Below are 26608 nucleotides of genomic sequence, written 5' to 3' on the forward strand. Positions count from 1 at the left end.
GACTGTGAATGAAGGATTGCTGAGTCAGCGCACCATATCTGATATCGTATCAAAAGAAAGAAAAATTGTGGGTCACTTTAAGCATTCTCCGCTAGCTTATTCCAGATTACAAGCTTTGCAGATGCAGTTTGGAATGGCACCGAAACGACTGCAGCAAGATGTAGCCACTCGTTGGAACAGCACCTACTATATGCTACAAAGTCTTTTTGAACAAAAGCGTATTTTAGCTGCATACATTGCAGATTACGAGCTGCCAGCAACACTGAGTGCACATCAGTGGACGTTAGTTGAAAATAATTTGTCTCTTCTATCTCCATTTGAATAGTTAACAAAAGAAATAAGCTCAGCTAATGCTTCCATTGCTGAAGTTATCCCCTTGATTGCTGCACTGAAGCGTCTGCTTGGAAAAAAGGTAGAAACAGACCATGGCGTAAAAACGGCTAAAACCACTCTATAGGAGGCCTTTACCAACCGGTTTCAAGACACCGAGTCCAACCCTCTGTACTGCATTGCAACACTTCTAGATCCTCGATTTAAATAGCATTACTTTAATGTGGAGAAAAAGCAGCGTGCAAGGGGAAATGATACTGGCACAAATGGAGGTGGTGGAAGCATCTAGTGAAGGAGTTTCGAGGTGTCGCAGAGGAAAGTGATAAACGGTCGCATACAAGTGAAGAGGTACACACTCCCTCCATATCTGATATGTTTGAAGAAATTTTACACGAATGCACCCCAATCCATAGCGGTGTCACAACAAGTGCAGCTACCCAACAGCCGGACATTTATTTAGCTGAACAGCCTATTGCCAGAAGCGACAATCCACTTGAATACTGGCACATCAACAAAGAACGTTTTCCCTTGCTTGCACAGATTGCATGCAGATATTTATCTACCCCAAGCACCAGTACAGAGAGTGAGAGACTATTCATTCTAACATCTCATATTTTAATGAGAAGAGAAACCATCTCTCTGTGAGAAAGCTGAACAGCTTTTGTTCTTAAAGCGAAATCTGCCACTTTTACTGAAATAGATTTAAAAATCCGTAGCATAGACCAATTCATTTACTATGTTGAACATAGTAAATGAATTGGTATTGGACTGTGCTATTGGACAATTGGAACATACAACATAGTATGACTGACTACTTAGTATGTTCCAATTGTCTAGTTGTGCCATTTGTTGGTTGTTCATTGTAGTTCTTCTACAGTTTTTTGCACTTTAATTTGAGAGAGAACTCCAGCTTTTGAACTACTGTACCATAGTTTGTTGCTGTTGGGCCAAACTATGTCTCTCCCTAAGCTGTCAGTCTGCTGTATGTGCAAATGTAAAACTGTATGTTCTGTATCTGTGGCTGTCTACCTACTACAGTACTATACCGCACTGTGTTCCGGGTATGGGCGGTGACTTCCATAAACACAAACTAGTCTATATTGCTTGCTGTGATTGGCTGAGCACCGCTGCTGTAGACTAGTCTGTGTTCCACTTCCAGGATGTCTCCGCTCATACCCGGGGCCGGAACACAGTGCGGTCTACTGTATGACTAGTATGCATCTAACCCGCAGCTACATACATACACTTTTATATGGCACATCCAGCCGCTGACACCTTAGGGAGAGAACTTGGGGAAAAAAACTACTAGTTCTCATTTAATTTGAAAGAAAATAATAAAATAAAAATGTTATTATAGCATAGCAGATAGCACTGTACTATGTTATATTTACAGAAACTGTGAAACAGAATAACGGCCTTCTGCCATATTTCTGTTCTGGTTAGTTGAGAGAGTTGTTCTTTAAAGTATTACTTACTTATACATAGTTTGTTCTGTTGTTGGGACAAACTTTGTTATTGTCTCTCCCTAAGCTGTCAGCCCGCTGCATGTGCAAAACTGTATGTTCTGTATCTGTGGCTGTCTACATACTACGGTACTGCACTGTGTTCCGGGTATGGGCGGTGACTTCCATAAACACAGACTAGTCTACATTGCTTGCTGTGATTGGCTGAGCACCGCTGCTGTAGACTAGTCTGTGTTCCAGGATGTATCCGTCCCATACCCGGGCCGGAACACAGTACATAGAGAGAACTGAATTACTAGTTCTGATGTAAGTTGGAAATTAATAAAATATAAAAAAGTCAGTCTTTGCCATTTTTATATTATTATTATATTAATATTAATTATTATTATTAATATTATATATTATTATTATTATTATTTTAATGCCTGTTTTATTTGGTATGGTGGTGCTTGTGCACTGACTGCAGTCTTATTTTATTTTATTTTATTTTATTTTTATCTTCTGTGTCCACTGTCCAATTTTATGTGGGTTACTTTTTATTAAATTACTTTTTCACATTACTGGATTGTAGTATTGTTTTCTTCATAAAATTAATGATTAAGTTGAATATAAATAATATAACGAATACGAATGTAACACAATTTTGTATATCCAATAATTTTTTTGGGTAATATATAAAAAAAAGCCTATTTAAGTTTCAGTGCTGTTTCGGTATCGGTTTTCGGGATCAAGGAAGATTTATTTTCGGTATCGGTTTCGGCCCCCAAAAAAAACATTCGGTGTATCCCTAGTCAGAACACAATAGCTCTGCAGCGGAGATAGCTGTACTTACTTCGCATATCGAGTACAGCGGCTCCGACAGGAGCTGACAGTGAGGCTGTCAACCAGCTGGGGCTCCCTTCCCGTCACATTTTTTTTCTCTTGGTGTCAGGAGAACCGATCAGAAGGGATTCATGCTGGTAACAGAGGAAGGGCACAGCAGACAGAAATGACACTTAGTGCTCTTAATTGAGACAAGTATACACTATAGAAGGATATGCTTTGTTCATATTTCATGTCTGAGGTTTACAACCACTATAAGAGAGAGAGAATAATTGCACTTTCAAAGCTCCCTCCAGTGGCCAAGCTACAAATTTCCGTTTTTAAAGTGAATCTGCCATAAGTGCAAATATTCTCTTCATTTTTAGAAGGATAAATGCCTGGTTGTTGTGAAAGAAATTTTATACTCTGTATATTCCTGTATATCATTTTGTATGCTTTGTTTACTGCAGCCAAGTCTTTGGCATTATATTAACTCGTCTGCCACCTGCTCACATTCTGAAGACCCTGGTAAGAAACTACCCCCCTATGTCCTGCCTAGAATTGTAATATTATTGAGACACTTACGTAAGAACTATTATGAAAAAAAACAAACAAACTTCAAAATAGACAGTTATTCGGAAAGATGCAGGGCGTATCTTTTTTGTGTCTGTTCCTTACTTCACTAGTTATTAATTTGGTACCACTGATCAATATTAGGATAGGAGTTGACGATCTATACATTTCAAAGACTGGTATACTGACTGATTGCTTTAGTTTGAATCACTGATCTTGAACAACTATGCAAATCAGTTAAGTAGAAGCACATTCTGAAGCCTTGACCTGAATAGTTTTCTGGGTCAGTATGACCCCTTTCGCACTGGGGCGGTTTGCAGGCGTTATTGAGCTAAAAATAGTGCCTGCAAACCGACCTAAAACTGCCGCTACTGTTTCTCCAGTGTGAAAGCCCCGAGGCCTTTCACACTGAAGCGGTGCCCTGGCAGGAGAGAAAAAAAACTCCTGCAAACAGCATCTTTGGTGCAGTGAAGGAGCGGTGTATTCACCGCTCCTAAACCGCTCCTGCCCATTGAAATCAGTGGGGCAGCACGGCTATACTGTATCGGCGCTATGCGAGCGGTTTCAACCCTTTTTCGGCTGACAGCGGGGTTAAAACCGCACCGCTAGTGGCCAAATACCGCCGCTAAAACGGATGTAAAGCAGCGCTTTGCCGCCAACGCCCCCACCGCCCCAGTGTGAAAGGGGCCTAAATCAGTGAAGCTGGTTGATCAGCCATGCAATTGTGCTTTTCAGCAACTTGAAATAAATGTGAATGTCTAAGGGCGTTGTTTACCGACTTGAACTCCGGAAGATTTACCCCCTTCATGACCTGACCATTTTTTGCGATACGGCACTGCGTTACTTTAACTAACATTTGCAGTCGCGTAACGTTGTACCCAATAGATTTATAGCATTTTTATTATTTTTTTATTTTTTTTTTTTACTATTAATGACGGCGATCTGCGATTTTTATCGTGACTGCAAAACTGCGGCGGACATATCGGACACTTTTGACACCATTTTGGAACCATTCACATTTATACAGCAATCAGTGCTATACAAATGTATTGATTACTGTATAAATGTCACTGGCAGGGAAGGGGTTAGCACTAGGGGGCGATCAAGGGGTTAATTGTGTTACCTAGGGAGTGATTCTAACTGTAGGGGGAGGGGACTCACAAGGGGAGGAGACTGATCGGTGTTCCTCTGTACTGGGAACACACGATCAGTCTCCTCTCACCTGACAGGACGTGGATCTGTGTGTTTACGCACACAGATCCATGGTCCTGCTCTGTTAACGGGCAATCGCAGGTGCCCGGCGGACATCGCAGCCGCCGGGCACACGCATCAGCTCACGAGTGACGCAGCAGGGGCGCGCGGGTGGCGCACGTGCTCCCCCCAGATGGCCAGGAAGCCCAGCACATCATACGATGCCCGCCCAGGATGAGAGATCCCTCCCGCGGATGTTATATGATAATGGGTGGGATGGAAAGTGGTTAAACATATCCAAAAAAATTGAAAAAATATAATTTCTTCATAAAATTTAGGTCAATATGTATTCTGCTACATATTTTTGGTAACAAAAAATCCCAATAAGCGTATATTGATTGGTTTGCACAAAAGTTATAGCGTCTACAAACTTTGGGATATTTTTATTTATTTATTTTTTGCTAGTAATAGCGGCGATCAGCAACTTATAGCGAGACTGAGATACTGCGGTGGACATTCTGACACTGACACTTTTTGGAAACCAGTGACACTAAGGCTCCATTCACACTAGCGCTTTTTTTGATGCATTTTGCATTTTGCAGAAATGCATGGGAATTTTTTAACATGGGTTCCTATGGAACATGTTCACATCAATGCCTTTTTGTACCTCTGCATTTTTGGAAAGGGTCAGGGACTTTTTTCATGCAAAATGCAGCGTTTTGCATGTAATAGAATTCAATGGACCAGCATCAAAAACGCAAGTGCACCGTTTTTGCAGCGTTTTTGGCGTTTTTTTTTTTTTTTGTTTTGTTTTTTTATTTTTTTTAGACTGTATACAGTCTAAAAAAAGACTGTAAAAAAAAAAAAAAGCCAAAAACGCGTTTTTTTTTTTTTTTTTTAATTTTCTTTTAGACTGTATACAGTCTAAAAAAAACTGTAAAAAAAAAAAAAAAAAAACGCAAAACGCGGCAAAAACGCTGCAAAACTGCTACAAAAACGCTGCTCAAAAACGTGGCAAGCATGACAAAAAAAACTCCAAAAACGCTCAAAAGCAACATGCATAGGTGTGAATCGAGCCTAATACAGTGATCAGTGCTAAAAATATGCATTCTCACAGTGCTAATGACACTGGCTGGGAGGGGGTTAAACATCAGGGGCGATCAAAGGGTTAACTGTGTGTCTAACATGTGTTTATGTGTACTGTGTTAGGTGCTTTCACTAAGGGGAGAGATGGAATTTATTCCCTGTATTGCGACGGTGATCTGCCTTGTTTACATATTGCAGTTCTGTCTCTCTCCCCGACAATTGGCGGGTGTCGGCGTACCCAAATCCTACCGATTAGCTTCCGATCGAATGGGTTATTAAAACACACTGCAGTGTTCGCTTTTTTCCAGCTGTATTTACTTCTTGTCGTGCATTACAGCGTGCTGAAATGAGCTGTGCAAAAATGCCATGGGGTTGATTTACAAAAGTCAAATAGTCTGTACATATTGCCTTGTTCTTGCGCTGGGCAACACTGTAACAAGAAGTGCTTTTACTGGCAAGATTTCAAGGTAAGAAAATTTGCAATATATTCAGATTGTTTTTAAGAAAACAAAACTAAAAAACAGATTTAGTTTTTTTTTTTTTTTGAAAATTCTGTTTATTAAATTTTATACATATAAGCATACAAAAAACAGTGGAATGATCCGGCACAACACCGGCCATTCTTGGACCCACTAGGTCAACTTAAATCTAACATTGGAACAACCTAACTCAGGTAACTCCTTGTACCAAACTCCCCCCCCCCTCGCCCCAACATCCCATACCACAGTTCACCACAATCAAGAGAAATTACTTCACTTTATTTTACCACTGGAGGACCATCTGAAATAAGACCATGTAAATCTATATGTATGTGTGCTTTGTGCTCCCCAAAGCACTGCACCGTAATTGAAGATTAGCTAATTTATGATCCAAAGGACACAACTACCCGTAATTACCACCCCATCTCATGTACTTGATTATATCAAAATCCCATGACTATTGCTTTACCGCATAAAAGACCTAGGGCAGAACTAACCAGCCGTCACCTCCGATCCAAACCAGGCCTGCCAAACCTTGTCAAACTTTTTTCCGCACCCTCTAGAGTGGTATGTTGCCAATTCACCAGCCCCTTCCAAAATGGAACACCAGGGGGAGCGGAATTCTTCCATTTTAATAGTATGGCTTTTCTTCCATAGAAGAATAGAATGTTCAGTAACGTTCTAAGAGCTCTGGACGGAACCACCTCCTCCACTAGGCCCAACAAACATACCCTGATGGATAATGAAATAGGTATTTTTAAAATTTCTTCTATACATTTTATTACTCCTTCCCAAAAGGTCATGACATGTGGGCATTCCCAGAAAATATGCTTGGCATCTGCCGGTGAAAAATCACACCTCCAACAAGCCGAAGAGACTGATGGGTAGATTACTGCCAATCTGGCCATTGTAAAATAAATTCTATGTAAAAATTTTAAATGAATGAGTCTGTCTCTCGCAGAGACTAAATGTTTAAAGGGGTGCACCCACACGTCATCCCAGTCCTCCCCATCCATATCAGGGACTTCACTCTCCCAACGCTCTCTGCATTTAGCCATTGCTGCCGGACTATTCTTAAACAGTTCTTTATATGTGACTGACAAAGTTTTAGGGAGGTCTTCCACCATAAGCATGTCTTCTAAAGCCGATGGAATGGACTCAACCGCTCTATCCCTAAACTGGGCCTGAAACGCATGTCGAAGCTGTATGAACCTGAAGAAATATGAGTTAGGGAGGTCATGCTTAGTCTTCAGCTGGTCAAAAGTCAGAAGTATGCCATCTTGGGTGATGTCCTTTAGTAATTTAATTCCCCTGACTACCCACATCATGGGGTCCTGAAAGGAGTAGAAGTGAGACAACTTGGGATTCCCCCACAAGGGAGTCTGAGGTGAGAAACCCAAGTAGCTCCGACACGCCAACACCACTGCCTCCCCCCAAGCCTTAATAGTGGCCTTCATGGCCAAAGTCAAAGGAGGCTCCGATCCAACCCCCCTATGAATGGCCAAACGGAGGGTCTCATATGACCCCAAATGAGCCGCCTCCACCACAGTTGCTGAATCTCCGTCGTCAGATGTCAACCATTTATGGACAATTACCAACTGACCAGCTAGGTAATATTTCTTCCAGTCAGGCAGGGCCAAACCCCCCCACCCCCAAGGCTCCTGAAACACCTTATGTCCTATGCGTGGTTGTTTGGGGGCCCATATGAATGAACTGGTAATGCCCTCTAGTTTTTTAAAAAAGGATTTGGGAGGCCGTACCGGAGCGTGTCTCAAGAAATAAAGTATAACTGGAAGAATTTTCATTTCGAGTAAACTTATCCTCCCTATCAGTGACAGAGGAAGCCTTTGCCAGGCCTTCGCCCTCTGCTTAAAAAAGGACAATAAAGGCAGTAGATTAAGAGTCACATAATCAGCACTGTTTGCTGTAATTTTAACTCCTAAATATGTGATGGAAGAAACCCACTTCAGCGGCAGACTTTGGTCAGCCTCTTTACTGGCCCTAGTATCTAATGGCAAAATGGAGGATTTGCTCCAATTCACCTTAAGACCTGAAAAAACTGTGAAATCTGTGAAAATTTTTAAAACCGCCTGCAATGATGATCTAGGATCCTCCAGAAACAAGAGCATGTCATCCGCATATAATGCTAGACATTCCTTAATGGAACCCACTACAATCGCCCTGACTTCACTGGACATTCTAAGTGCTACTGCTAAGGGTTCCATCATAAGCGCAAATAAAAATGGGGATAGAGGGCACCCCTGCCTGGTGCCCCTGCCCACCGAGAAGAAGGGAGAAACATCCTGACCCAATCTAATTGCTACTCTAGCGTTATCCACCTCCTAAACGTGTTGCCGAACCCCATCACCTCCAGCATATACGACCAATCAATTGAGTCGAACGCCTTTTCTATGTCGATCGACACAATAATTCTGGTTCCGTCCTCAGACCCCGGTAACTGGAGGTGGGTAAATAACCTTCTTAAATTAGTGTCAGTGGATTTACCAGGCATGAAACCCGTCTGGTCAATATTGACCAGGGAGGGGATCACCCCGACCAGTCTGTTGGCCAATACCTTCGTCAGGATCTTCAGGTCCGTGTTTAAGAGGGAGATAGGCCTGTATGAAGAACAATCTAACGGATCTTTACCCGGTTTCAGTAATAGTACCATATAGGCATCCAGCATAGAGGCCGGAAGACTGTTCAATTCTAGACATTTGGCCAAAAGGGTATTCAGTCTGGGGGCTAGTTCGTCAACATGGTTTTTATAAAAATCCGCAGAAAGGCCGTCCGGTCCCAGAGCCTTACAAGGTGGGAAGTCAAAAATAGCTGCAGTTATCTCTTTGGTGGTGATTTTACTATCTAGTTCCACCCGGTCAGTCTCAGATAAACTCGGGAGGGTCAGCTTATCCAAAAGAGCATTTCATTCTGCCTGATCATACCTCGGTATAGGAGCATATAACTCAGAAAAGTAGTCTCTAAATTCATCCAGTATACCTAAGCGGTCAGTGATCATAGTGCCATCCCACCCTCTAACTACTGGGATGTTTGTTATTTGATTATCAACTGCCACCAGTCTTGCCAACAACTTCCCATTTTTGTCGCCTTCTGCAAACACTAAGTTCGCCCTGTGACCCAACTCGGTATGAGCCAGATCCGAGAAATGCAGGGAGAGAAGACGCCTAGCCTCCATCAGAGACAAATAAGTAGACTCAGAAGGACTGCCAGCATGTCTCTCCGCACATTCCTTCTTATCGTCCTGTAATCTGGCAACCTCAGCATTATGAGCCACCCTTTCAGCTTTTATCGCAGAAATACATTCTCCCCTTATGCCTTAAATGCATCCCAAACCACCGGAGGATCCGCTGTATTCTCATTAGCTGTCCAGTAAGAGGCGATAGACTCCTGTAAGCGTGAAGATACCTGCTCATTTTGCAGCCATCCTGGGGACAGCCGCCAACCCCCAGCCCCCCTTCCAGCCGACAGACTGAGGTCAAGGGACAGAGGGCAATGATCAGATAAACCCCCTGCCAGGTAGGCTATGTCCTTTACAAACGGTAACAAGGCTTTGTTCCCAAACGCCATGTCTATCCTGGCAGACGAGTGGTGGGTCAGTGAGACATGAGAATAGGCTCTGCGAGATGGATTTCTAGCTCGCCACAGCTCCGTCAACCCAGTCACTGCGGCCCAGGATATAAGATCTCCAGAACCCACTCTCCCTGGATTGGAAGAGTCCAACGCATCCAAAATGGCGTTGAAATCACCCATCAATATAAGAGGGAGGTGAGCAAAGGGAGCCAATCTGGTAAATAAATCATATAAAATTTGGACATTTACAGGAGGAGGCAGATATACATTCACTAGTAACATTTTGTAATGATAAACATCCAATAGGACAGCCACATATCTACCCCCTGGATCCGAGAACACCTGATGTATAGTACATTGCAGGGCCTTGCTGATAAGAATTGAAACGCCTCTGGCGAACGTGGAAAAAGTCGCATGAAAAGATTTTTGGACCCAGAGTCTGCGCATAGCCAGGACCCTACTACCATCTAGATGGGTCTCTTGCAGGAAGGTGACATGCGGCTTGGACTGTTTAAGGAACTGAAATATGGATGCTCTTTTATACTTGTTATTCAGTCCTCTCACATCCCAGGAGACAATTTTTGCAGACTTAGCCATTAACCCTTAAACCGAATATGAAGTAGCAGGAGCCTAAGTGCAGTGCCTTGATCATTCTGCAAGTATTTTAGGATACACCATACCCAAACCACATACAAATTATACATATTCCCCCTTGTGAGTGGTGAACTGTGGTATAACCATCCCCTTCTGCCATTATACCAGAACCGATTAAAAGAAAAAATACAACAACCACTGGTATGTGGCTTAGTCCCAAAAAAACTCCCAAAAAGGGGGAGAACAACAAAAAAAATCTGGAAGCCCGTGTGCCAAACTGTTCAGCAAGTGTAGATGACTTCTTCTTGTGTCTTTATGGAGCCCCGTGGGATACGGATCAAGGAGCCCAGTGCATACAATCTTCTTTGCGCCAGATTTGGGAAAACATGAAATAAAAATTAAGAAATAAGAGAGAAAAAATATGAAATAAAGGCGTTGATTCACGTCAACCCAGGGTGTCCAGCTACTCCGAGACATCCGAGGGGGCCTCAAAAAATTTCACAGAGCCCCGGTGTTCAACTCGGAGCTTACAGGGGTACAGCATACTATACTTAAGCCCCTTTTCCCGTAACCTCTTCCGGATCTCCACAAAAGTGCGACGGCACCTCTGTAGCTCCGGGGAGAAATCCGGAAAGAAATGCAGAGTGGTATTTTCAAACCGGAGCTGTGGTTTCTTCCGCGCTTCAGAGTGCCGCGGCTGGTCTCCAACGCCGTGTTCCATATCTCCGAGAAGCTGCAGCGCTGTCAACGTGGCCGCGATTCTGTTTACACCCGATGACCGACCTAACCCCGCACATATCCCTGCCGGACTCTGTATCTTAGGAGGCGGCTGTTTCTTTGTTGATCTTCTGGATGGCATCTAATGAACAGAGAACAAAGCAAGCAGTTCAGGAGATTTTTACAAAGAGCCGGGTTATAATCAGAATGGTGCAGAGGATGCAGGGCCCCTGGATTTTGTGGCCTGGTCTCACAAGCAGCCTCTGTCAACTATTATGGCTTTTAAGCTGATGGTATAACCGGGTACAGGCGCATCCACGATCCGGATTGCAGTCCGCGCCGACCGCGGCACTCCTCCGCGGGTCGGCGTCACAGGAAAGTCCTGTGGCAGGCTTCACTAGGCCGCACTAGGCCGCAACAGGCCGCGGCCTCCACGGGCGGATCACGGCGGCCCAATAGACTCCCGGACCCCGCCGGACACTCAGGAGGGTTTATTGGATGATGTTGGAGGTCCCTTACCTCACTCCCAGGCCATCCGCAGCACTGCACAGGAGGATAGAGGCCGGATTGATGGCGGTGGGCCTGGAAGAATCCCCGTCTATCCGGCCGGATCCCTGCCAATAAACCCCCAGGCAACAGCGGAGGATGCAAAGGGACAGGTAGGTGCACAAAAAAGGTTGATATAAACAGATTTAGTTTTAATATAAACATTGCAATCATTTTTCAAAATATGTGCTTGCCAAGAGTACCTTATACTTCCTTGTTAAAGCAAAGTATGTGTGAAACTGTTTACGCTTTCAAAACAAAAGGGGGACCTGACTCTCAGCTCAACATAGTAAATAGAAGCAGAAGTACACACAATGGCACAAAAGCAGAACTTCGGGCAAAACTTTTTTACATGTCCTTATTGCTGATTTCCTACCTTCCATGAATATGCCACCCATCTTCTTGTCAGCTCAGTATTTGCTGTGAAATAACCTGGTCATTTTCAAATGAAACTGTTTCGGTTTCCTGTTTGTTAGATCGGTGACTGCCATTCCTTCTATTCCCCCCGCCACCGGTCTTGGCACAGCCCATTTGTAGCTCTTTCTACAGCAAGCAGGGATGTACTTCTGTTCCTGCTTGCTATAGTGGGCGGGACAGGACTCAGAGACCACCGATCTGTGCCACCCATGGAGGCGGTATAGACCGTGTCCTAAAAATGACAGCCACCCTGGTGCTCTGAAAGGCTGCATCCAAGGTGTGTGTAACTTGCCGCTGCCTGTGAAATTGTTTAATATGCAGCAGATGGCTAGGTTTTCAAGAGCTGCTCAGTGTGTGAAACTGTCAGGTAATATAACTGCTTGCAGGTAGAAAGTCAGCTGTCATCTGCTGCATGTGAAACCCCCCCCCCCCCCTCCTCTGTCAGTGCCCATGAATGCTGCCAATCAGTGCCTATCAGTGCTGCCAATCAGTGCCAACCAATGGCCGTCAGAGCTGCTTATCAGTGCAAATCACATCAACAGATTTTAGTTGTGCCCCACCAGACTGACCCCCCCTATAGACAATGTGCCTGGCTGCTAAGCTCCCCTCCCCATTCCTGCACTCAGTTCCATCTTCCAGTGCTCATCAGTGCTGCCAATCAGTGCCACCCATCAGTGCTGCCAATCAGTGCCACCCATCAGTGCCCATTAGTGCTACCAATCAGTGCCCATCAGAGCCGACAATCAGTGCTGCCAATCAATTTCAATCAGTGCTGCCTATCAGTGCCCATCAGTGTTGCCTATCAGTACCAATCAGTGCTGCTCATCAGCTTGCCCGTCAGTGCCGCCGATCAGTGCCACCTAGCAGTGCCCCTTAGCAGTGCCAATCAGTGCTGCCTATCAGTGCCCAATAGGGCTGCCTATGAGTGCCCATCAGTGCTGCATATCTGTGCACTGAGTGCAGGGATGGGGAGAGGAGCTCAGCAGCAAGGCACATTGTCCATAGGGGGGCTGGTCTGGTGGGGCACAGCTGAAATGTGTTTATGTTTATTAATGCTACAAAAGAAAAAAAAAGTGCAGTGCTAATTTACTAATCAATAACTTAACAATAATAGTGGAACCCTCTAATGTATGGTAATCTCAATAAACTTCAATATTACCACAATGCCAGTGTCTGGGATATGTAACTTCACATATAATACACATCAAACTGAAAATAAAACATAAAAAAATGAAACTTAGCAGGAATGGTGGAAACCCCTCTTATAGATATTAACTTCATAGTGCAATAATTCTAGTGATTTCACATGTAATACACATCAAAAGGGGAAAAAGACATAAAACAATTTAAAAACTTAGCAGGGGTGGTAGAAACCCCTCTACAGATATTTGCAATAAAAATTAAGTTCAAGTGCAATAATTCACATTATAATAGTACCTAAAACATAAAATTCAGTGTGACAATCTATAAAAAAAGTGCACTGATGGTGGGAAACTCCCAACTAAAAAGTTAAGTGAATTTGTAACGCAAATATTTGATGTGTGTGTGTGGAGGGGGGGTTCTTGTTAAGTTTTATTTATTCATTCTCCTTTTGATGCGTATTACATGTGAAATCACATATCACTGGAATTGTTGCACTTGAATTTAATCTGTATGGCAAATATCTATAAGAGGGGTTTCCACCATCCCTGTCAAGTTTCATTTTTTATGTTTTATTTTCAGTTTGATGTGTATTATATGTAAAGTTACATATCATGGAGACCGGTACTGTGGTAATATTGAGGTTTATTGAGATTTCCATGCATTAGAGGGTTCCACCATTGCTGTTAAGTTATTGATTAGTAAGGTAATGCTGCACTTTTTCGTTTTTTTTTCTCATGCCAATGTTCACATGCTGATGTAAAGCAGTATGTCCCGGCTTTTTCATTCTGTGTTGTGGCTAGGGATGTGCTCATATATACCATACAAGCACTAAATGCTGTTACAAAGATCTCAACACTTCAGGCAGAGGAATATTTTCAATACTGAATTACAGCAGAGTACAGTGTGTATAATATATCATTATGGGCATGTGTCTACAGTTCAGTAATGATTAAATAAAGCATGTAAGGGCAATATCTGCTGTTGTGGCTGGAGAGGGAGAGATGGCATGTGAAGGTAGCAGCTACAGCCAGTAAAAGAAAACCTAAAGGAGGGAGAATTCAATATTTAATGAAAGTAGACTACATAGAATATATATAGTTACATAGTTACAAAGTAGGTGAGGTTGAAAAAAGACACAAGTCCATCAAGTCCAACCTATGTGTGATTATATGTCAGTATTACATTGTATATCCCTGTATGTTGTGGTCGTTCAGGTGCTTATCTAATAGTTTTTTGAAACTATCAATGCCCCCCGCTGAGACCACCACCTGTGGAAGGGAATTCCACATTCTTCCCTCTCTTACAGTAAAGAACCCTCTACGTAGTTTAAGGTTAAACCTCTTTTCTTCTAATTTTAATGAGTGGCCACGTGTCTTGTTAAACTCCCTTCCACGAAAAAGTTTTATCCCTATTGTGGGATCACCAGTATGGTATTTTTAAATTGAAATCATATCCCCTCTCAAGCGTCACTTCTCCAGAGAGAATAAGTTTAGTGCTCGCAACCTTTCCTCGTAACTAACATCCTCCAGACCCTTTATTAGCTTTGTTGCCCTTCTTTGTACTCGCCCCATTTCCAGTACATCCTTCCTGAGGACTGGTGCCCAGAACTGGACAGCATACTCTAGGTGCGGCCGGACCAGAGTCTTGTAGAGTGGGAGAATTATCGTTTTATCTCTGGAGTTAATCCCCTTTTTAATTCAAGACATGCTATGAATACCTGTCACAGTTGCTTGTGCTATCGACTAAACAGTCAAGCCATCAAATGTCTGGTGTCATAACTGATCACACGTGCAACACCTTGGCAACTTCAGGACAAACAGAGGTTAAGATGGCAGTTTCCTTGGCTTTAAAGCAGAGGAGGGTTTAGTTCCGCTTAGACAGGCCATATATTAACCAATTTTCTTTCCTTCAACCATGGCTTGAATGAAAGAAAACTCCTTGATTCCCCCATCAACACATTCAGTGCTGATGGAGAATCCCTCCCACTGCGCTATTGTATTCAGACAGCAGGTTTCCCAGCCATCAGAATACACTGATCAAATTGTGGCTATAGCCACTGGCAGTGATCTTATGAAAATAATCCAACAGGCTGGTCGTACTGAAGTTGATCAACTTTAGTACAACCAGCCTGCCCATACATTGACCGAAATTCAGCCAGTTCCCACTGAACCGACCAAATTCCGATTTGTCTGTGGCTGGCTTTATGTCAACCATACATTGTTCGAATTTGCTGGCTTAGCGGAAATTTGAGCAGGTATTGCTCAGATTTCCAAAAGTTGATTGTTCAACCCACTTCTAAGGAGCCTGTCTGAAAACTGTCAGCTGAACAGTTCGGGTAATGGGGCTTGGCAGGGGAGATTCATCCATCTGCCCCATTAATGTGGATAGAGGAATCTATAAGAATTCATTGTTCAGCCCACAGGCTAAGGGGAAAAAAATAATCTAACAGTATATGGCCAGCTTTAGAAACATAGATAACCAATATATTCTTCTTTGGTAACTGACAAGTATGCCTGTGGACAAGTGGCTGTAAACAGTTTAAAAGTAGTTCACCTGCAGACAGTATCATAACAACAAGCTCACTGATTGGTGATGTGACCTGGAAAACAGACCAGTTTATCCACTGCTAACCGAGCATCAATTACTATGACAAAATGCAAAAGTATATTGTCAAACTCTGCAGAATACATTTTAATAAGGAACTCATTTTTTGGCAATGTGTCCTTAACGGATATAGATTGCGGGCATTGTATTGTATGTAACCTTAGCTGTATACTGTAAATAATCAAAACCTGCACAGATTAAAAGAGCTACAAGGGAATGTAGGTCATGGTCTTATATGGGGATTTGTGCAATTCTCCAGCTCCAAGTACATTTGCAACGGATTCATTACTGTACATTATGTTCCATGTCATTTAAGGAAAGAATGACCTTATTTCTGAGGTTATCTTGTTCTGTATATCTAATGGGAAAATACAAAAGGTAAATGGCATGGCCTGTTCCTTTCAAATAGTATGCCAATGGCACGTATGGGCTTACTCAGTTATGGATTAGTTGTCTTTTGCATACAATCGTTGCTTTATACCTAGCTTTTCGGTGCAAGGCCAGCGATGTTTAAAGTGAATTTCCACTTTTGCAGTCAAATTTTTTAAAAAAACTCCACTTTATGTTTGTTATGTGTTCCTATTCACACAGAATACTTATTTTTTAAATATTTCTAACCTTTTAGATGTTTCTGAGGAGAAGGTGTCATGGTTGACTATAAGAAATTCTCAACTAGCTCAGTGTGATCTGTCCCAACAGTTAGGTTGGCATTGACTGAGTCCAGTACTCATTAACATACTGTACAATGGCGAAGCCCCCCCCCCGACAAAACACTCTGGTCAGTGCTCTCAGCCATTTGCTGAGAGTGCTGATCGATAGTCGGTTGGGAGACCTTTTTTGGTCATGACCAGTGGCAGCGGTCAGTGGTATATTTTCTTGGACAGAACGCAAACAGTGCCTCTGGCTCCAATCACGTGGTGTGAGGCATCAGGCACTGAGTGTAACTGAGAGGGGCGTGAGGCATCAGGCACTGAGTGTAACTGAGAGGGGTGTGGGGCATCAGGCACTGAGTGTAACTGAGAGGAGCATGAGGCATCAGGCACTGAGTGTAACTGAGAGGAGCGTGAGGCATCAGGCACTGAGTGTAACTGAGAGGAGCGTGAGGCATCAGGCACTGAGTGTAACTGAGAGGAGCGTGAGGCATCAGGCACTGAGTGTAACTGAGAGGAGCGTGAGGCATCAGGCACTGAGTGTAACTGAGAGGGTCGTGAGGCATCAGGCACTGAGTGTAACTGAGAGGGGCGTGAGACATCAGGCACTGAGTGTAACTGAGAGGGGTGTGAGGCATCAGGCACTGAGTGTAACTGAGAGGAGCGTGAGGCATCAGGCACTGAGTGTAACTGAGAGGGGTGTGAGGCATCAGGAACTGAGTGTAACTGAGAGGGGTGTGAGGCATCAGGAACTGAGTGTAACTGAGAGGGGTGTGAGGCATCAGGCACTGAGTGTAACTGAGAGGAGCGTGAGGCATCAGGCACTGAGTGTAACTGAGAGGAGCGTGAGGCATCAGGCACTGAGTGTAACTGAGAGGAGCGTGAGGCATCAGGCACTGAGTGTAACTGAGAGGAGCGTGAGGCATCAGGCACTGAGTGTAACTGAGAGGAGCGTGAGGCATCAGGCACTGAGTGTAACTGAGAGAGGTGTGAGGCATCAGGCACTGAGTGTAACTGAGAGGGGTGTGAGGCATCAGGCACTGAGTGTAACTGAGAGGGGTGTGAGGCATCAGGCACTGAGTGTAACTGAGAGGAGCGTGAGGCATCAGGCACTGAGTGTAACTGAGAGGGGTGTGAGGCATCAGGCACTGAGTGTAACTGAAAGGAGCGTGAGGCATCAGGCACTGAGTGTAACTGAGAGGGTTGTGAGGCATCAGGCACTGAGTGTAACTGAGAGGGGCGTGAGACATCAGGCACTGAGTGTAACTGAGGGGGGTGTGTGGCATCAGGCACTGAGTGTAACTGAGAGGAGCGTGAGGCATCAGGCACTGAGTGTAACTGAGAGGGGTGTGAGGCATCAGGAACTGAGTGTAACTGAGAGGGGTGTGAGGCATTAGGAACTGAGTGTAACTGAGAGGGGTGTGAGGCATCAGGCACTGAGTGTAACTGAGAGGAGCGTGAGGCATCAGGCACTGAGTGTAACTGAGAGGAGCGTGAGGCATCAGGCACTGAGTGTAACTGAGAGGAGCGTGAGGCATCAGGCACTGAGTGTAACTGAGAGGGGTGTGAGGCATCAGGCACTGAGTGTAACTGAAAGGAGCGTGAGGCATCAGGCACTGAGTGTAACTGAGAGGGGTGTGAGGCTTAAGGCACTGAGTGTAACTGAGAGGAGCGTGAGGCATCAGGCAGTGAGTGTAACTGAGAGGGGTGTGAGGCATCAGGCACTGAGTGTAACTGAGAGGAGCGTGAGGCATCAGGCACTGAGTGTAACTGAGAGGAGCGTGAGGCATCAGGCACTGAGTGTAACTGAGAGGAGCGTGAGGCATCAGGCACTGAGTGTAACTGAGAGAGGTGTGAGGCATCAGGCACTGAGTGTAACTGAGAGGAGTGTGAGGCATCAGGCACTGAGTGTAACTGAGAGGAGCGTGAGGCATCAGGCACTGAGTGTAACTGAGAGGAGCGTGAGGCATCAGGCACTGAGTGTAACTGAGAGGAGCGTGAGGCATCAGGCACTGAGTGTAACTGAGAGGGTCGTGAGGCATCAGGCACTGAGTGTAACTGAGAGGGTCGTGAGACATCAGGCACTGAGTGTAACTGAGAGGGTCGTGAGGCATCAGGCACTGAGTGTAACTGAGGGGAGCGTGAGGCATCAGGCACTGAGTGTAACTGAGAGGAGCGTGAGGCATCAGGCACTGAGTGTAACTGAGAGGGTCGTGAAGCATCAGGCACTGAGTGTAACTGAGAGGGTCGTGAGGCATCAGGCACTGAGTGTAACTGAGAGGAGCGTGAGGCATCAGGCACTGAGTGTAACTGAGAGGGGCGTGAGGCATCAGGCACTGAGTGTAACTGAGAGGGGTGTGAGGCATCAGGCACTGAGTGTAACTGAGAGGGGTGTGAGGCATCAGGCACTGAGTGTAACTGAGAGGGGCGTGAGACATCAGGCACTGAGTGTAACTGAGAGGGTCGTGAGGCATCAGGCACTGAGTGTAACTGAGAGGAGCGTGAGGCATCAGGCACTGAGTGTAACTGAGAGGAGCGTGAGGCATCAGGCACTGAGTGTAACTGAGAGGGGCGTGAGACATCAGGCACTGAGTGTAACTGAGAGGGTCGTGAGGCATCAGGCACTGAGTGTAACTGAGAGGGGTGTGAGGCATCAGGCACTGCGTGTAACTGAGAGGGGTGTGAGGCATCAGGCACTGAGTGTAACTGAGAGGAGTGTGAGGCATCAGGCACTGAGTGTAACTGAGAGGAGCGTGAGGCATCAGGCACTGAGTGTAACTGAGAGGAGCGTGAGGCATCAGGCACTGAGTGTAACTGAGAGGAGCGTGAGGCATCAGGCACTGAGTGTAACTGAGAGGGTCGTGAGGCATCAGGCACTGAGTGTAACTGAGAGGGTCGTGAGACATCAGGCACTGAGTGTAACTGAGAGGGTCGTGAGGCATCAGGCACTGAGTGTAACTGAGGGGAGCGTGAGGCATCAGGCACTGAGTGTAACTGAGAGGAGCGTGAGGCATCAGGCACTGAGTGTAACTGAGAGGGTCGTGAAGCATCAGGCACTGAGTGTAACTGAGAGGGTCGTGAGGCATCAGGCACTGAGTGTAACTGAGAGGAGCGTGAGGCATCAGGCACTGAGTGTAACTGAGAGGGGCGTGAGGCATCAGGCACTGAGTGTAACTGAGAGGGGTGTGAGGCATCAGGCACTGAGTGTAACTGAGGGGGGTGTGAGGCATCAGGCACTGAGTGTAACTGAGAGGGGCGTGAGACATCAGGCTCTGAGTGTAACTGAGAGGGTCGTGAGGCATCAGGCACTGAGTGTAACTGAGAGGAGCGTGAGGCATCAGGCACTGAGTGTAACTGAGAGGAGCGTGAGGCATCAGGCACTGAGTGTAACTGAGAGGGGCGTGAGACATCAGGCACTGAGTGTAACTGAGAGGGTCGTGAGGCATCAGGCACTGAGTGTAACTGAGAGGGGTGTGAGGCATCAGGCACTGAGTGTAACTGAGAGGGGTGTGAGGCATCAGGCACTGCGTGTAACTGAGAGGGGTGTGAGGCATCAGGCACTGAGTGTAACTGAGAGGGGTGTGAGGCATCAGGCACTGCGTGTAACTGAGAGGGGTGTGAAGCATCAGGCACTGAGTGTAACTGAGAGGGGTGTGAGGCATCAGGCACTGAGTGTAACTGAGAGGGGTGTGAGGCATCAGGCACTGAGTGTAACTGAGATGGGGTGAGGCATCAGGCACTGAGTGTAACTGAGAGGGGTGTGAGGCATCAGGCACTGAGTGTAACTGAGAGGGGCGTGAGGCATCAGGCACTGAGTGTAACTGAGAGGGGTGTGAGGCATCAGGCACTGAGTGTAACTGAGAGGGGCGTAACAGCTTTATTAAAGGTATATTCGATAAAAATAAAACATGAAACAAATTCTTGTTTACAAGCGAAACATTTTAGCATGGCGTTATTACTCTTGTGGCATCCATTCCTAGACCAGACCCTGCAGACCCCCACACCCACGTCATCTACCTGTGGACCGATACTGCACACACAGAGCGGCATGCATGAAGAGTGCTTTGGCAGACTACCTCTTTGTGGGTTCTGTTCATGAGGCACTAGGAGCTATTAGCGTGACCGGGGAGTTGTGTGATCTCACCGACTTACTTTGTGTATACTGTCCATAGGACACCGACTCACCCACACGTAGCCTGCTCCCTAACAAGATACCACACGCACACAACGCTCCTATCTGCACCCGTCCACCCACTTACAGCCCAGCTTTAAACAGCCAGGTTAGCTGTTGGGCTACCATTCAGTACATTGGTGCGCAGACTCCAGCCCTTACCTGCACCTATGGCTGTACTATGCAAATGCAAATGATTGACTCTGTTTCAGTGGATGCAGCCATCCATCCCTCCCTTGTATACCCCACATCACGTCTGGCCCTGTACTACCTTTGAAGTCATAGACTGGCTAACTGGGGTTAAAACCATTTTATACATCTTCAGCCATTTGCACTAGTGCCTTTCCCATTGAACCATTGGATTGGATGAGTGTGTGGTGGATGTGTGGTGTGTGTGGGTGTCTGCAGCTGCTTTCTTGTCTGGTTTTGACAACGTTGTCATTTTAACTTTTTGTTATGTCGGAGGTTTTTGCAATTTTTCATGTTTTATTTTTATCTAATATACCTTAATAAAGCGGTTTCATCCTCTTTAAAGATTTCTTTGTGGACCTTTAGTCCTCCTTAAATATATGCGTATATTTCTAGAGGATCACGCTACCATCCACTCCTTGTATTACCTGTATTGGGGTGATTTGACTTTGTATGGAGTGATGGTGCATGAGATAAGAGTTTGGGGTATCTGATTCCTTAAAGGATACTCTCCTCTATATCTCCAGCTGAGATGATGACACAGTGATTTTTATCTTTTTCTTTATGCATATTTTGAGAGGGGCGTAAGGCATCAGGCACTGAGTATAACTGAGAGGGTTTATGGCGTTGCCTCCTCTTATACTTCACTTCCTGTGTTTGCAAAAATCTGTGCAATGTATAGATTTGTAGGGATAGATGGCCACAACTGCTAGTTAGATCCTGACCCTAAGGCCACTTTCACACTGAGGCGCTTTACAGGCGCTATAGCGCTAAAAATAGCGCCTGCAAAGCGCCTCTCCTCTCACTCCAGTGTGAAAGCCTGAGTGCTTTCACACTGGAGCGGTGTGCTTGCAGGACAGGAAAAAAAGTCCTGCAAGTAGCATCTTTGCAGCACTTTAGGAGCGGTGTATACACCGCTCCTAAAGCGCCCCTGCCCAATGAAATCAACAGGCAGTGCTGCCAAAGCACCTGCAAAGCACCTCGGCAGCGGCGCTTTTAACCCTTTTTCGGCTGCTAGTGGGGTTTAAAAGCCTCCCACTAGCGGCCGAAAAGTGCTGCTAAAACAACGGTAAAGCACCGCTAAAAATAGTGATGCTTTACCGCCGACGCCCCCAACACCCCAGTGTGAAAGTACCCTAACTGTGCCTAAGTTCATGCGGGGAGGGGATCTTTGAAAGGCTTAAAAATAAAAAGTTAAATCTGGTGACAGTTTCCTTTTAAAGGGGTTGTAAAGGTAAAAGTTTTTTCACCTTAATGCATTCTATGCATTAAGGTGAAAAAACATCCGACAATACCGGCCCCCCCAGCCCCCCATTTTACTTACCTGACCCCTCGAAAGTCCCACGCTCACCCCGTCATCCTCTTCGCCGCTCAGCCTGGCCGTTGATTGGTTACAGTGGATGGATTGAAAGCAGCGCAGCCATTGACTCACGCTGCTGTCAATCACATCCAATGATGCGGCGCGCCGGGGGGCAGGGCCGAGTGATACAGTGAGCGGCTATGGCCGCCGACTTTATCACGGGAGCACGCCCGCAAGCACTCAACACCATGCGAGGGAGCTCGCATGAAGGTGTTGAGTCCTTGCGGGGGGAGCCGAGACAGCCGCCGAGGGACCCCAGAAGACCAGGTTCAGGGCCACTCTGTGCAAAACAAGCTGCACAGTGGAGGTAAGTAAAACATGTTTGTTATTTTAAAAATATATATATATCTTTAGTGATCCTTTATTGTCTTGTGCCAAACAGTCGTGCCAAATATCAGTTTATTTAAATTGAAAAGATTCTTCATAGGACACAATATGTCAGTTGTATAAAAGCTGACAGAGAGGAAATTAAACAGCCTTATTATTTCTGGTACATTTTATCAAAGCATCATCACTGATACTATATTAAGCATTAACATTACACAACTAATACCAATTTTATAAGAGAAAAAAAGAAAGTTACTGTATATTAAAAAAAAAATGCATTACAAAAATATGTATTAAAAGTACAGAAGAAACACAACACAATGCAATACCTGGGATTGACAAATCGTACAGAGGTATATCCCACAACGTTTCACATAGTCGTGACATCCATTGTTGATTTTGTAACACCTGGGTATCGAGTTCCTGGGAACAGCTTTCCATTCTGTGATTCCACAAAATGCTGAAAAATAAATATCCAAAAACAATTTGGTACTTGCGCGGTCATTTTTTAATAAAACCCACAGAAGATAATTCTATATAAAATGGTGAGAGCAGAAAGAACAATTCGGAACAAATCTGAAAACAGCACAGTATGCTCAAGTCTTGAAGTTTTCCCAAAATGTCTTCAGTTAACAGTGTCTTGAAAAAATATTCATACCCACTGAATTTTCCACATTTTGTCATGTTACAACCAAAAACATAAATGTATTTTATGTGATAGACCAACACAAAGTGGCACATAATTGTGAAGTGGAAGGAAAATGATAAATGGTTTTCAAATTTTTTTACAAATAAATATGTGAAAAGTGTGGCGTGCATTTGTATTCAGCCCCCCTGAGTCAATACTTTGTAGATCCACCTTTCACTGCAATTACAGCTGCAAGTCTTTTTGGGGATGTCTCTACCAGCTTTGCACATCTAAAGAGTGAAATTTTTGCCCATTCTTCTTTGCAAAATAGCTCAAGCTCTGTCAGATTGGATGGAGAGCATCTGTGAACAGCCATTTTCAAGTCTTGCCACAGATTCTCAATTGGATTTAGGTCTGGACTTGGACTGGGCCATTCTAACACATGAATATGCTTTGATCTAAACCATTCCATTGTAGCTCTGGCTGTATGTTTAGGGTCATTGTCCTGCTGGAAGGTGAACCCCCGCCTCAGTCTTAAGTATTTTGCAGACTCTAACAGAATTTCTTCTAAGATTGCCCTGTATTTGGCTCAATCCATCTTCTCATCAACTCTGACCAGCTTCCCTGTCCCTGCTGAAGAAAAGCATTCCTACAACATGATGATACCACAATGTTTCACGATGGGGATGGTGTGTTCAACGTGATGTGCAGTGTTAGTTTTCCGCCACAAATAGCGTTTTGCTTTTAGGCCAAAAAGTTCAGTTTTGGTCTCATTTGACCAGAGCACCTTCCTCCACATATTTGCTGTGTCCTCCACATGGCTTCTCGCAAACAGGACTTCTTATGGCTTTGTTCTTGCCACTCTTCCATAAGGCCATATTTGTGGAGTGCACTACTAATAGTTGTCCTGTGGACAGATTCTCCCACCTGAGCTGTGGATCTCTGCAGCTCCTCCAGAGTTACCATGGGCCACTTGCCTGCTTCTCTGATTAATGCTCTCCTTGACCAGCCTGTCAGTTTAGGTGGACGGCCATGTCTTGGTAGGTTTGCAGTTGTTCCATACTCTTTCCATTTTTGGATGATGGATTGAACAGTGCTCTGTGCTCTGTGAATTGTTCAAAGCTTGGGATATTTTTTTATAACCCAACCCTGCTTTATACTTCTCCACAACCTTATCCCTGACCTGTCTGGTGTGTTCCTTGGCTTTCATGATGCTGTTTTCTGAGGGCCTCACAGAACAGCTGTATTTATTCTGAGATTAAATTACACAATTAGGTGACCTCTGAAGGCAATTGGTTCCACTAGATTTTAGTTAGGGGTATCGGAGTAAAGGGGACTGAATACAAATGCACGCCACACTTTCCAGATATTTATTTGTAAACAAATTTTAAAACCATTTATCTTTTGCCTTTCACTTCACAATTGTGTGCCACTTTGTGTTGGTCTATCACAGAGATATGCAATTAGTAGACCTCCAGCTGTTTGCATATCCCTGGTCTATTACATAAAATCCCAATAAAATACATTTACGATTTTGGTTGTAGCATAACAAAATGTGGAAAATTTCAAGGGGTATGAATACTTTAAGCAACTGCTGACAATTGTTTGTGTTTTCCTTACCTATGTCTTTGCTTGCCAGTGAAAAAAAATACTTTAGACTGGTTTCTACAAGTTAAATGGTTTTGTGTATTTCTTTCACACTACCTTACTTTCTTAATACTACTTACTTACTTTCCTCTGATATTTTGTATCTTGCTGTGGCACAATAAATTTATGTGGGCTGTAGAGAGTACAAGCATGGCAGTGTTGGTTTGTAAAGTGGCTGCAAAAGAAGTGATCTCTAGCAGTCTCATGCAATGTGTTTCCTGAAGCAGTGGTTCTCAACCTCAGTCCTCAAGTACTCCCAACAGGCCATGTTTTGGGAACTTCCCTTAGATAAAATAGCTCTTATCAATACCATGTCATTGATATCGATTTAAAGCATTGATAGTTTAAAAAACTATTAGATAAGCACCTGAATTACCGCAACATACAGGAATATACAATATAATACTGACATATAATCACACACATAGGTTGGACTTGATGGACTTGTGTCTTTTTTCAACCTCACCTACTTTGTAACTATGTAAATATATATATTCTATGTAGTCTACTTTCATTAAATATAGAATTCTCCCTCCTTTAGGTTTACTTTTACTGGCTGTAGCTGCTACCTTCACATGCCATCTCTCCCTCTCCAGCCACAACAGCAGATATTGCCCTTACATGCTTTATTTAATCATTACTGAACTGTAGACACATGCCCATAATGATATATTATACACACTGTACTCTGCTGTAATTCAGTATTGAAAATTTTCCTCCGCCTGAAGTGTTGAGATCTTTGTAACAGCATTTAGTGCTTGTATGGTATATATGAGCACATCCCTAGCCACAACACAGAATGAAAGAGCCGGGACATACTGCTTTACATCAGCATGTGAACATTGGCATGAGAAAAAAAACGAAAAAGTGCAGCATTACCTTACTAATCAATAACTTAACAGCAATGGTGGAACCCTCTAATGTATGGAAATCTCAATAAACCTCAATATTACCACAGTACCGGTCTCCATGATATGTAACTTTACATATAATACACATCAAACTGAAAATAAAACATAAAAAATGAAACTTGGCAGGCATGGTGGAAACCCCTCTTATAGATATTTGCCATACAGATTAAATTCAAGTGCAACAATTCCAGTGATATGTGATTTCACATGTAATACGCATCAAAAGGAGAATGAATAAATAAAACTTAACAGGAACCCCCCCCACACACACACACACACACACACACACACACACACACACATCAAATATTTGCGTTACAAATTCACTTCAACTTTTTAGTTGGGAGTTTCCCACCATTAGTGCACTTTTTTTTTTTTATAGATTGTCACACTGAATTTTATGTTTTAGGTACTATTATAATGTGAATTATTGCACTTGAACTTAATTTTTATTGCAAATATCTGTAGAGGGGTTTCCACCACCCCTGCTAAGTTTTTAAATTGTTTTATGTCTTTTTCCTCTTTTGATGTGTATTACATGTGAAATCACTAGAATTATTGCACTATGAAGTTAATATCTATAAGAGGGGTTTCCACCATTTTTGCTAAGTTTCATTTTTTATGTTTTATTTTCAGTTTGATGTGTATTATATGTGAAGTTACATATCCCAGACACTGGCATTGCGGTAATATTGAAGTTTATTGAAATTACCATACATTAGAGGGTTCCACTATTATTGTTAAGTTATTGATTAGTAAATTAGCACTGCACTTTTTTTTTCTTTTGTAGCATTAATAAACATAAACACATTTCAGCTGTGCCCCACCAGACCAGCCCCCCTATGGACAATGTGCTTTGCTGCTGAGCTCCTCTCCCCATCCCTGCACTCATTGCACAGATAGGCAACCTCACTTACTATGTAACTATGTAACATTTGGCCCTATAGCACTTGTATTGTCCACTATGCTATAGTTACTCCCTTGCACAGGTGTGAATTGTACATAGGCTGGCTCTAAAACATTGCATTACAGACGCAAACATTAATTTTGAATGGCATCCTAACATACTTCCACAATGCACTACCAAATGTTGTGGTGCGCTGCATCCAGGGCTGGCATTGTGCTGCCTGGATCCAAGAATGAAATGCCCCCCAAAAAAAATCACGCCCACCAAAAGGCCCCCACATCCATTA

General features: G+C 44.1%; 1 protein-coding gene across 2 annotated transcripts in view; it reads right to left on the reverse strand.

Moving 5' to 3' along the window:
* PLCXD1 (phosphatidylinositol specific phospholipase C X domain containing 1) overlaps positions 1-26608 on the reverse strand; it is an 80102-nt gene that overhangs the window by 44445 nt on the left and 9049 nt on the right. For both annotated transcript variants that reach the window (XR_012241594.1, XM_073614591.1), the window contains exon 2: positions 22559-22689. Coding sequence is in view for 1 of the 2 variants with exons in the window: in XM_073614591.1 (XP_073470692.1) it covers positions 22559-22670 (112 nt within the window). In the remaining variant the exon portion in view is untranslated. The remainder of the gene's footprint in view (positions 1-22558; positions 22690-26608) is intronic.

This window comes from Aquarana catesbeiana, linkage group LG02 (assembly GCF_042186555.1).
Source record: "Aquarana catesbeiana isolate 2022-GZ linkage group LG02, ASM4218655v1, whole genome shotgun sequence".
NCBI classification, from domain to species: Eukaryota; Metazoa; Chordata; class Amphibia; order Anura; family Ranidae; genus Aquarana; species Aquarana catesbeiana.